This window comes from Borostomias antarcticus, assembly GCF_949987555.1.
Source record: "Borostomias antarcticus genome assembly, chromosome: 25".
In the NCBI taxonomy this organism is placed as follows: Eukaryota; Metazoa; Chordata; class Actinopteri; order Stomiiformes; family Stomiidae; genus Borostomias; species Borostomias antarcticus.
The window spans coordinates 4,828,228-4,838,227 of record NC_140258.1 but is presented as its reverse complement, the minus strand read 5'-3'; the positions used below and the strand labels follow the sequence as shown (position 1 = coordinate 4,838,227).

General features: G+C 49.5%; 1 protein-coding gene across 1 annotated transcript in view; it reads left to right on the top strand.

Annotated features, from left to right (window-relative positions):
- The window catches only part of marchf8 (membrane-associated ring finger (C3HC4) 8), a gene marked incomplete at its 3' end in the record, with an annotated part of 75,627 nt that overhangs the window by 55,716 nt on the left and 9,911 nt on the right, over positions 1 to 10,000 (top strand). Inside the window, exon 3 of the mRNA XM_084458841.1 lies at positions 9,882 to 9,957. Within this exon, the coding sequence (XP_084314967.1) occupies positions 9,882 to 9,957 (76 nt within the window). The remainder of the gene's footprint in view (positions 1 to 9,881; positions 9,958 to 10,000) is intronic.

Here is a 10,000-nt window from a genome sequence, read left to right as displayed (position 1 = left end):
CCTCCCGTGTTCTCTGTAAAGCGCATTGTGTTGCCTCTGGGTATGACATGCGCTATACAAATAAAGCTTTGATTGATTGATTGATTGATTGAAAACAATTAGCAGTTTTCAGGGTTTGTGGGAACACACCTGAAGGAAGAGATGTGTTTACAATTAATAGTAGATCAGAGGCCATGCAGTTAGATACATTTTTGAAAAAGCCTGTTATCAAGGCAACAGGAGGAGGATTTCAGATATTATATAATGTCCTCCAGGGTTTTTTAGTTTATCAGATAAAATTGTGTCATGGTATTGATTTTAAGTGGACACTGAGACAACACATATCCTACCTGCTATGGAGGCACTGACTGCTTGTCTAATTTTCTGAATTTTGTCAGTGAAGCAGGAGGCAAATTCATTGCAGGCCCTGGTGGATAGAAGTTCAGAGGCTATTGACACAGGAGGGTGTGTTATTCTATCAACAGTGGCAAACAAAGCACGCGCATTATTATTGTTTATGTTGATGATGTCAGAAAAGTAGGACTGCCGTGCATTTCTCAGCTCCAAATTATAAACGTGAAGTGTCTCTTTATAGATGTCATAATGAACATGGAGATATGTTTTATATGTTCAGTCTCATCGCCCTCCAATTCCAGAACATTTACCTCAGTAACCCCGAGGAGACTCGCTCATGTACTGTAGATACGGCTGTGAAACGGCTTACATCTAGCATGCAGTCGTAGAGCTTTAGATAAGGACAGAACTTGGCAGAACGGAGGACGGACTCATAAACTCCACTCTAAAAGCTTTATTTATGTTGCTCTCTACTGTGTGTGCGGTAGTTTGCCAGGCTGTTGCTCCCAATTTGGCAGCGGCGGCATAATATTTCACGGGGCTTCACAGAGCTCAGCTCCAGCTCTCCCTGTGGAAGCTCCGCTCTGAAGCGCTCGCCGCGCCACCAGTGGGTGCAGCGATGCCACCCACACTAATTTAGGAGACTGTAAAGTATTACAGACCTCTATAAAGACGCAGGGCAACGACCCGCGGCTCTCTTGACGAGCCAGCCAAGCGGCTGCCGCTGCGTCGCCCTGCTGGGATGTTAGGAGCCGCTGCCGTTCAGATGGGGTCTGCCGCTCCGGCCGTAGCTGGCGGCTGGTTTTTACCCCACTAGCCATCTGGCTGTACCAACGCTCAGAACAGCTGCTGTTTGTTCAAGTTAAGCTCCATGTCTGTCATTCTCTCTCCTTGCTGCATGAGCTGAGGTTCTCATTTTCTGGCAACTGTTGATGATGTTGTTGTTGTTGTTGTTGTTGTTGCTGTATACCTGGGACTTTTTTTTTTTTTTTTTTTTTTTAACAGTCAGATGTTCATTCCAAACCATTAACCTTAAACCCCACCCAATTTAACAACCATATCAGTTATGTTCTTTCTCCTTTCTCCACATTACTTATAGCCAAGCTATACCACACACGCTTCTGCTGGTCCCAACCCACCTGCCCTGATGAGACCAGCACGTGTGTTCTGACAGAGCAGATTAATGGACACGATTTCAGATTAGCCTCGGGAGCAGGAATGGCTTCCTCAAACCCCTCTGATTAAGCAGAATGTGCTGGTTCTCTGACTAGGAAGAAGCTGTCTTTCTTGTTTGACTCCCATTTCCTGTTTGAGGAGAAATGATCAATGATCTCATGAAAAAGCAAACAAGGGGATCTTGACTGCTAGGCTATTGTAGATTCCCTGTCCCTAGAAAGATTACATTTCTACTTGTAGACCCAGGTGGTGACTTGTAGACCCAGGGTGGTGACTTGTAGACCCAGTTGGTGACTTGTAGACCCAGGTGGTGACTTGTAGACCTAGTTGGTGACTTGTAGACCTAGTTGGTGACTTGTAGACCCAGGGTGGTGACTTGTAGACCTAGTTGGTGACTTGTAGACCCAGGGTGGTGACTTGTAGACCTAGTTGGTGACTTGTAGACCTAGTTGGTGACTTGTAGACCCAGAGTGGTGACTTGTAGACCCAGGGTGGTGACTTGTAGACCCAGGGTGGTGACTTGTAGACCCAGGGTGGTGACTTGTAGACCCAGGGTGGTGACTTGTAGACCCAGTTGGTGACTTGTAGACCTAGTTGGTGACTTGTAGACCCAGGGTGGTGACTTATAGACCTAGTTGGTGACTTGTAGACCCAGTTGGTGACTTGTAGACCCAGGTGGTGACTTGTAGACCTAGTTGGTGACTTGTAGACCCAGTTGGTGACTTGTAGACCCAGGTGGTGACTTGTAGACCTAGTTGGTGACTTGTAGACCCAGGTGGTGACTTGTAGACCTAGTTGGTGACTTGTAGACCCAGGTGGTGACTTGTAGACCTAGTTGGTGACTTGTAGACCCAGAGTGGTGACTTGTAGACCCAGGGTGGTGACTTGTAGACCCAGAGTGGTGACTTGTAGACCCAGGGTGGTGACTTGTAGACCCAGTTGGTGACTTGTAGACCCAGGTGGTGACTTGTAGACCTAGTTGGTGACTTGTAGACCCAGAGTGGTGACTTGTAGACCCAGGGTGGTGACTTGTAGACCCAGGTGGTGACTTGTAGACCCAGGGTGGTGTATAGTACTGTTTGACTGAGTTTGCCTCTTCTCTGCTCCAGGTCTCTTGCTGCTTGCTGGGGGTGTTATGGCTGACTAAGGTTCACGCTGCTGGGATTCATTTTTTACATGTGTTTTATTTAAACTTTATTTCAGCAGGCAAGTCATTAAGTACAAATTCCTATTTACAATGGCGGCCTGGGAAGTGACTTTCATGCTTCCGGGAGTCCAAACACTCCGAAAATAACATCACACATGTGGACGGGTTCGATATGATAATACGATACGATAAAACTTTATTCATCCCGTCAGGGAAATTCAGTGTTGCAGCATGACACATAACAATAGCCAAACACTAAACCACAACAAGACAGTACAAAACAATACAACATTAAAACAATAAAAACATTAAAAGGCAATAAAAGCATAACAGGGCAGTAAAAGCATAAAATAAGCTTGTTTTCAGGAGTACTAAAACTCTAAAAAGAGTCATTAGCCATCACCCACTCAGGTCAGTGGAGTCCCTTGAGTCGGGGGAGGCGTTGTACAGTCTGCAGGCAGAGGGGATGAAGGACCTCCTGAAGTGCTCAGAAGAGCACCGTGGAGGATCAGTCTGCTGCTAAAGGTGCTCCTCTGCCTGACCACTGTGTCATAGAGAGGGTGGGAAATGTTGTCCATGATTGCCCTCCGTTTCCCCAGCACTCGTCTCTCCACAACAACTGACACTGGGTCCAGACTGACCCCCAGGACAGAGACCACCTCAACATCAACCCCGTGGATGGTAATGGCGGTCAACGGAGCCTTCTTCCTCCTGAAATCCACCACCATCTCCCTGGTTTGTCCCACGTTGAGCTGCAGGTGGTTCTGGGCACACCACCTCACACATCTGTCCACCAGTTGTCGGTATCCCTCCTCCTGAACTCCCCTTATACATCCAACAATGGCATCTGAGTACTTCTGCAGGTGACATGACTCCGTGTTGTAGCTGAAGTCCCGATGTATAGAGTGTTAACAGGAAGGGAGACAGGACAGTCCCCTGGGGGGCTCCGATGTTGCTAACCACCGTCTCGGACACCCAGTCCTGAAGCCTCGCATATTGAGGTCTGCCAGTCAGGTAGTCCATAATCCAGTTCCCCAGAGAGGGGGGTCCACCTGCATTGAGCCTGTCGCCCAGGAGAGAGGGCTGGATGGTGTTAAAGGCACTGGAAAAATCAATCATCCTCACAGTGATGCCAGCCTTGTCCAGGTGGGAGTGGGTGTTAGAAGCACAAACAGCGAGAGAGAGAGAGAGAGAGAGAGAGAGAGAGAGAGGAGAGAGTTAGTATGTGCTGGTGTGTGCTGGTGTGTGTTGGTGTGTGCTGGTGTGTGTTGGTGTGTGTTGGTGTGTGATGGTGTGTGATGGTGTGTGTTGGTGTGTGTTGGTGTGTGTTGCAGTGTGTTAGTGTGTGCTGGTGTGTGTTGGTGTGTGTTGGTGTGTGTTGCAGTGTGTTAGTGTGTGCTGGTGTGTGTTGGTGTGTGTTGCAGTGTGTTAGTGTGTGTTGGTGTGTGTTGGTGTGTGTTGCAGTGTGTTAGTGTGTGTTGGTGTGTGTTGCAGTGTGTTGGTGTGTGCTAGTGTGTGATGGTGTGTGTTGGTGTGTGTTGGTGTGTGTTGCAGTGTGTTAGTGTGTGCTGGTGTGTGTTGGTGTGTGCTGGTGTGTGCTGGTGTGTGTTGATGTGTGTTGCAGTGTGTTAGTGTGTGTTGGTGTGTGTTGCAGTGTGTTGGTGTGTGTTGGTGTGTGTTTGTGTGTGTTGGTGTGTGTTGGTGTGTGTAGTGTGATTCAGTGGCCATGTGGCTACAGCAGAAGGGTCTTCAGGGCCTCTGAGAGTCAGAGTCAGCCCTGAGAACAGACGACACACAGATGGAGTCAGATAGAGAGGGATGAAAGGAGAGAGGGATTGGAGGGATTGGAGGGGCGTTTGGAGAGAGGAGAGAGGGATGGAAGGATTGGAGGGGCTTTTGGAGAGAGGAGAGAGGGATGGAGGGATTGGAGGGGCGTTTGGAGAGAGGCGCGAGGAGATGGAGGCGGCGTGGAGAGGGAGAGCGTTATGAGGTGGGGACAGGGTTGAGGTATGAAGGTAAAGAAGGGCAATGAAAGGAGCAGCTCCCTCCAGGCCATGGTCAAGCCCTACACCCCCTCCCCACCACTACGCTCTGCTCCCTCCAGGCCATGGTCAAGCCCTACACCCCCTCCCCACCACTACGCTCTGCTACCTCCAGGCCATGATCAAGCCCTACACCCCCTCCCCACCACTACGCTCTGCTACCTCCAGGCCATGATCAAGCCCTACACCCCCTCCCCACCACTACGCTCTGCTACCTCAGGGCGACTGGTTGCCCCTGCGATCGAATGACACGGCCTCTTTTCTGTCCCCGCAGTGGTGGAATGAACTCCCCACTGACGTCAGTACAGCAGAGTCGCTGCCCATATTTTGCCGCAGGCTCAAAGCTCACCTCTTCAAGATAGGCAGAGAGAGAGAGAGGAGAGAGAGAGAGAGAGAGAGAGAGAGGGAGAGAGAGAGAGAGATGGAGAGAGAGAGGGAGAGAGAGAGGGAGAGAGAGAGGGAGAGAGAGAGAGAGAGAGGGAGAGAGAGAGAGAGAGAGAGGGAGAGAGAGAGAGAGAGGGAGAGAGAGAGATGGAGAGAGATGAGGGAGAGAGAGAGGGAGAGAGAGAGGGAGAGAGAGAGAGAGAGAGAGGGAGAGAGGGAGAGAGAGAGAGAGAGAGAGAGAGAGAGATACTTTAATAATTCCCATGGGTGAAATTTGAGGTTTGTGCATGAAAATCCTGCGTTGCACTGACCCAGGTTGACAAAGCAATCTGGCAGAAAATGGTGAGCACAGACCAACAGTCTTTTAGGAACTTGAGCGGGTACGTTGCCATCAAAAATAAACTTAATCCACTCAGCTCTTCTGTCCACTGAGGTTGGGAGATGATGTAGCGATTTATGCTGGTTATTACACCCAAGAACAGAGCATTTAAGGTATGCAGACATTATGCTAGCATGCGAGGCCAGCAACACTGCGAACCTTTATAGCCAGGTGAGGCAGGTAGGCGGAGATATTCAAACGAGGGCAGGATTATTATAATGAGTCTAAGCTTCTGACGTCAGAAGCATAGATCGAATTGAGTTGCCCGCTGGGAGCTGGTTTTCTGCATTTGGCCACCCACAACAAAATGAATGGGTTGTCTTACCTGATCGTTTGTGTGTTAGTAGCGCCATCAGAGACTCAAATGTATATGCATGTATATGCAAAAACACTGAAAAAGGGCGTTTTGCATTTTATGTGTCCTTTAAAGGAAATGTTCTACTACTTGTCAGAACTCACAAGTGCATCTCCTTACTAAAACAAGTGACTAAGAACACAATCTAGTGCTGAAGGCAAAGTGCAAGAATAGCAACAAAAAAAAGGTGCTTAAGAGGGAGGATGGTTGTAGTACTTCTTGAAGAGGTGAGTTTTGAGCCTGTGGTTAAAGACGGGCAGTGACTCTGCTGTCCTGACGTCAGTGGGCAGCTCATTCCACCACTGAGGCGCCAGGACAGAAAAGAGCCAGAAGAGCAAAACACCTACTGTATTTATATTTTGCTACTCATGCTCTTCGGCATCAGCACTAGATTATGCTCTTAGTCACGTTTAGAAATGAGATGCATTTATGTTCTGGCCAGTAGTAGTAAACCAGCTTATTACCTACGCTAACTGCAATTATTGTAAGTCGCTTTGGAGAAAAGCGTCTGCTAAATTAATGTAAAAAAAAAGAAGAAAAGATACAGTATGAAAAGGAGCTGGAGGAAGGAGGCAGGATAGAGAGAGTAGTTGTACATTGGTAGAGTAAATCATTACTCAAACGCCACCGGTAGCACCCTCCAGTCCATAATGTCTGCCATTATGTGATAACTGTTATCTGTGTCTTCTCAACATCGAATGACGAATAGTCAATGATCAACAGAAAAGGTCAAAGAAGTGACTGATACAAGACTCCACTTTGTAGACAGAATAATGTCCTCCTACATTCTTTCATTTGTAGGGAAGGTAGGAATCTAAATGCCCCTGGCTGTCAGAAGAACGATTACACGATTAGAACACAGTGTGCAGCCACACAAATGCACATGTTTTTTTTCTTGGGTCACCGGTAGAAATCGTTCCCTGCTTTTCTCCCATCCAAGCCGTCCTCCTCCAGCTGCAGCCAGAAGCAGTGGGCAGCTATCGTCCATGGCGCCCGGGGACCAAGTCCAAATGCTCGGTCCAAGTCTTGGTCAGGGACTGGACTGAAGAGCATCTGTTCTTCTGTATGTTTTGCATATTGGGTTCTATTGGGAACTCCGCACAGAAAGGCTAAGAGACCTTCTTAATGTGAGGCGACAGTACTGTACCAGGTACTACGCCACCGTGCTGCAAGTGAGCGATTTTGGGGTTCATTAGCTGTGTTCGGAATCGCTTCCTCGTTCCCTCACTCCCTATTCCCTATATAGGGTTCACCATGTAGTGAACTACCTAGGGAACGGAGAAAATGTAGGGTACATGCACTGTTCCCTGCAAATCAAGGTGAATTGTGGGTAATAAATAGTGGACTATATAGGGAATGAAAATTCCGTGGAGAATTCGGACACTACAAACAAAGTGCACTAGGGAGCGAATAGGGAGCGATTCCGAACACAGCTATTGTCTTGCTCAAGGACACTTCGGCACAATGCCAGGAGACGGGCTCGAGCCGGGACCTTGTGATCCCCACGCTATGTGCTACGTGCTACCAGTCCATATTTTTTAGCATAGTTATGTTTTGTGCAGCAAAAAAAACAGGTCTTGTCACAGCATATTGTACTGAGTCAGATAAATAGTGTAGTTTGCCTGATGAAGCTTTGCTCTTCTTCCCTCACTTCTATGGTCAGAACTTGGTCATTTGTTTCAATGTCATTCTTTCTCCTGTTTATACTCCCCTCACTCCCCTGTCAGCATGCCAAACAGCAGCCTCAAAAGTTACTATTTAAAGACTGCGTGTGTGTGTGTGTGTGTGTGTGTGTGTGTGTGTGTGTGTGTGTGTGTGTGTGTGTGTGTGTGTGTGTGTGTGTGTCGGTGTGTGTGTGCATCTATAGCCTGAGTGCATGTGCACCTTCCCACACCCTGTGTGAAAGTGAGACAGAAAACAATCACAAATAGAGAGAGAGATAAAGGCACAGAGAAAGAGGGAGAGAGGGACAGAGAGAGAGAGAGGGAGAGAGGGACAGAAAGAGAGAGAGAGGGAGAGAGGGACAGAGAGAGAGAGAGAGGAAGAGAGGGACAGAGAGAGAGAGGGAGAGAGGGACAGAGAGAGGGAGAGAGAGAGGGAGAGAGAGAGGGAGAGAGAGAGAGAGAGGGAGAGAGAGAGAGAGAGAGAGAGAGGGGGGGGGGGTGGGCAGAGATGGACATTGAATTCTCTATTGATCCCCTGCAACCCCTCAGCTATCACTCCTCCACTCATAGAGATGGAATCAATAGGTTATTAGTCTCCTGCATTAATTAGGGGGTCGGTAGGCCCCGCCCCCCCTGCCCGTGGTTCACCGTCCCCGTGGTAGAACCGCCCACCGTCCTGGCGGTAGACCCGCCCACACACCTTCTCGCCATCCCCGCTCTCTCCACCTCTGTCGGCTGCAATCGCCAGGGCAACAGACCAGCACCCTCTTCTCAAAGGGAAGAGGCATTTGACATTTGTGCAGTACCCCCCACCCCAACCCCCCCTCCCAGGATCAATAAAGTACACTACTCCTGCTGCTAAGCCAGCTTGACAGACAGTTTTCGTATCATGGCACAATCTTCCTCCATTTCAAATCGCCGTGGACCCGCGGCTGTAATCTCGTGGTGGCAGTCTCTCTGCTTTGATTGGCATTGATCTGACAGGTGGGTTTTTTGTTGCTGTTGTTTTGATATCATCTCCGGAGGATTGAAGAGCTTCTCCTCCTGCTGGTTCCATGTGGCTTGGAGGCTCTGCTTGTTCTGCCAGGGTTCATGTGTCTTCGAGGTGGTGTGTGTGTGTTCTCTCTGGGTTCATGTGTCTTCGAGGTGGTGTGTGTGTGTTCTCTCTGGGTCCATGTGTCTTCGAGGTGGTGTGTGTTCTCTCTGGGTCCATGTGTCTTCGAGGTGGTGTGTGTGTGTTCTCTCTGGGTCCATGCGTCTTCGAGGTGGTGTGTGTGTGTTCTCTCTGGGTCCATGCGTCTTCGAGGTGGTGTGTGTGTGTTCTCTCTGGGTCCATGTGTCTACGAGGTGGTGTGTGTGTTCTCTCTGGGTCCATGTGTCTTCGAGGTGGTGTGTGTGTTCTCTCTGGGTCCATGTGTCTTCGAGGTGGTGTGTGTGTTCTCTCTGGGTTCATGTGTGTTCGAGGTGGTGTGTGTGTTCTCTCTGGGTCCATGTGTCTTCGAGGTGGTGTGTGTGTTCTCTCTGGGTCCATGTGTCTTCGAGGTGGTGTGTGTGTTCTCTCTGGGTTCATGTGTGTTCGAGGTGGTGTGTGTGTTCTCTCTGGGTCCATGTGTCTTCGAGGTGGTGTGTGTGTTCTCTCTGGGTTCAGCAGCACAAGCCAGTCACTACTGCACTAGTGATTCGCAGGATGTAGGTTTTTGAGATAACACTCTCATTGGTGGCGCCCATTTCCAGCGGTGCCAATCAGATTACCCCCCCCCCCCCCTCTGGCGACACTTTAGCCAGGGCACCACGGGAAAAAAAAAAAACAAGCGTAGCTTCCCGGCCTTTCTCCAGCGCTCGAACATGCAGCCCTAAAACAGTGTGGAGCTACTGGACGAGTCGAGTGCTGCAGGGACGGACACACACCCAGACAGAGGGTCCAAGAGTCCCCTGCTCATCTGATAGCTTCACTTCCTGTATTTTTTTTCATTGTTCTATGACATTGAAGGGCGTGATGACGCATGCTGGTTTTAGCGGAGATGAGATTCTGGCTGGAGGGGGTGTGGTGTGTTAGATATTCTGGGCATAGGAGGGTTGGAGGGGGTGTGGTTCCTCTCGGGTTCTGTCCTTGCTGCTGTCACCTTAGTCGAAGCCATGGGGGAGCGTCCATGTTTGATTCATAAGAGTACAAAGCTGGGACACACCAGAGACAGATCAGTGTGTGTGTGTGTGTGTGTGTGTGTCTATCCCCAGAGATGTACGAAGATTATTGTGTGTGTGTTTCTATCCCCAGTATGTATTGTTTGTGCGCGTGCGTGCGTGCGTGTGTGTGTGTGTGCGTGTGTGTGTGTGCGCGTGCGTGTGTGTCTACCCCCGGAGGTGTAGTAAGATGTTGTGTGTTGTCTCTCTCTCAGGGCAGGGAGCCCCACCTCTGTGAACGCCCCCTGCAGCTTCTCACGGACGTCTGTCACCCCCTCCAACCAAGACATCTGCAGGTACCCTCCGCTCTTCATCCTCCTCCTCCTCCTCCTCCGCTCT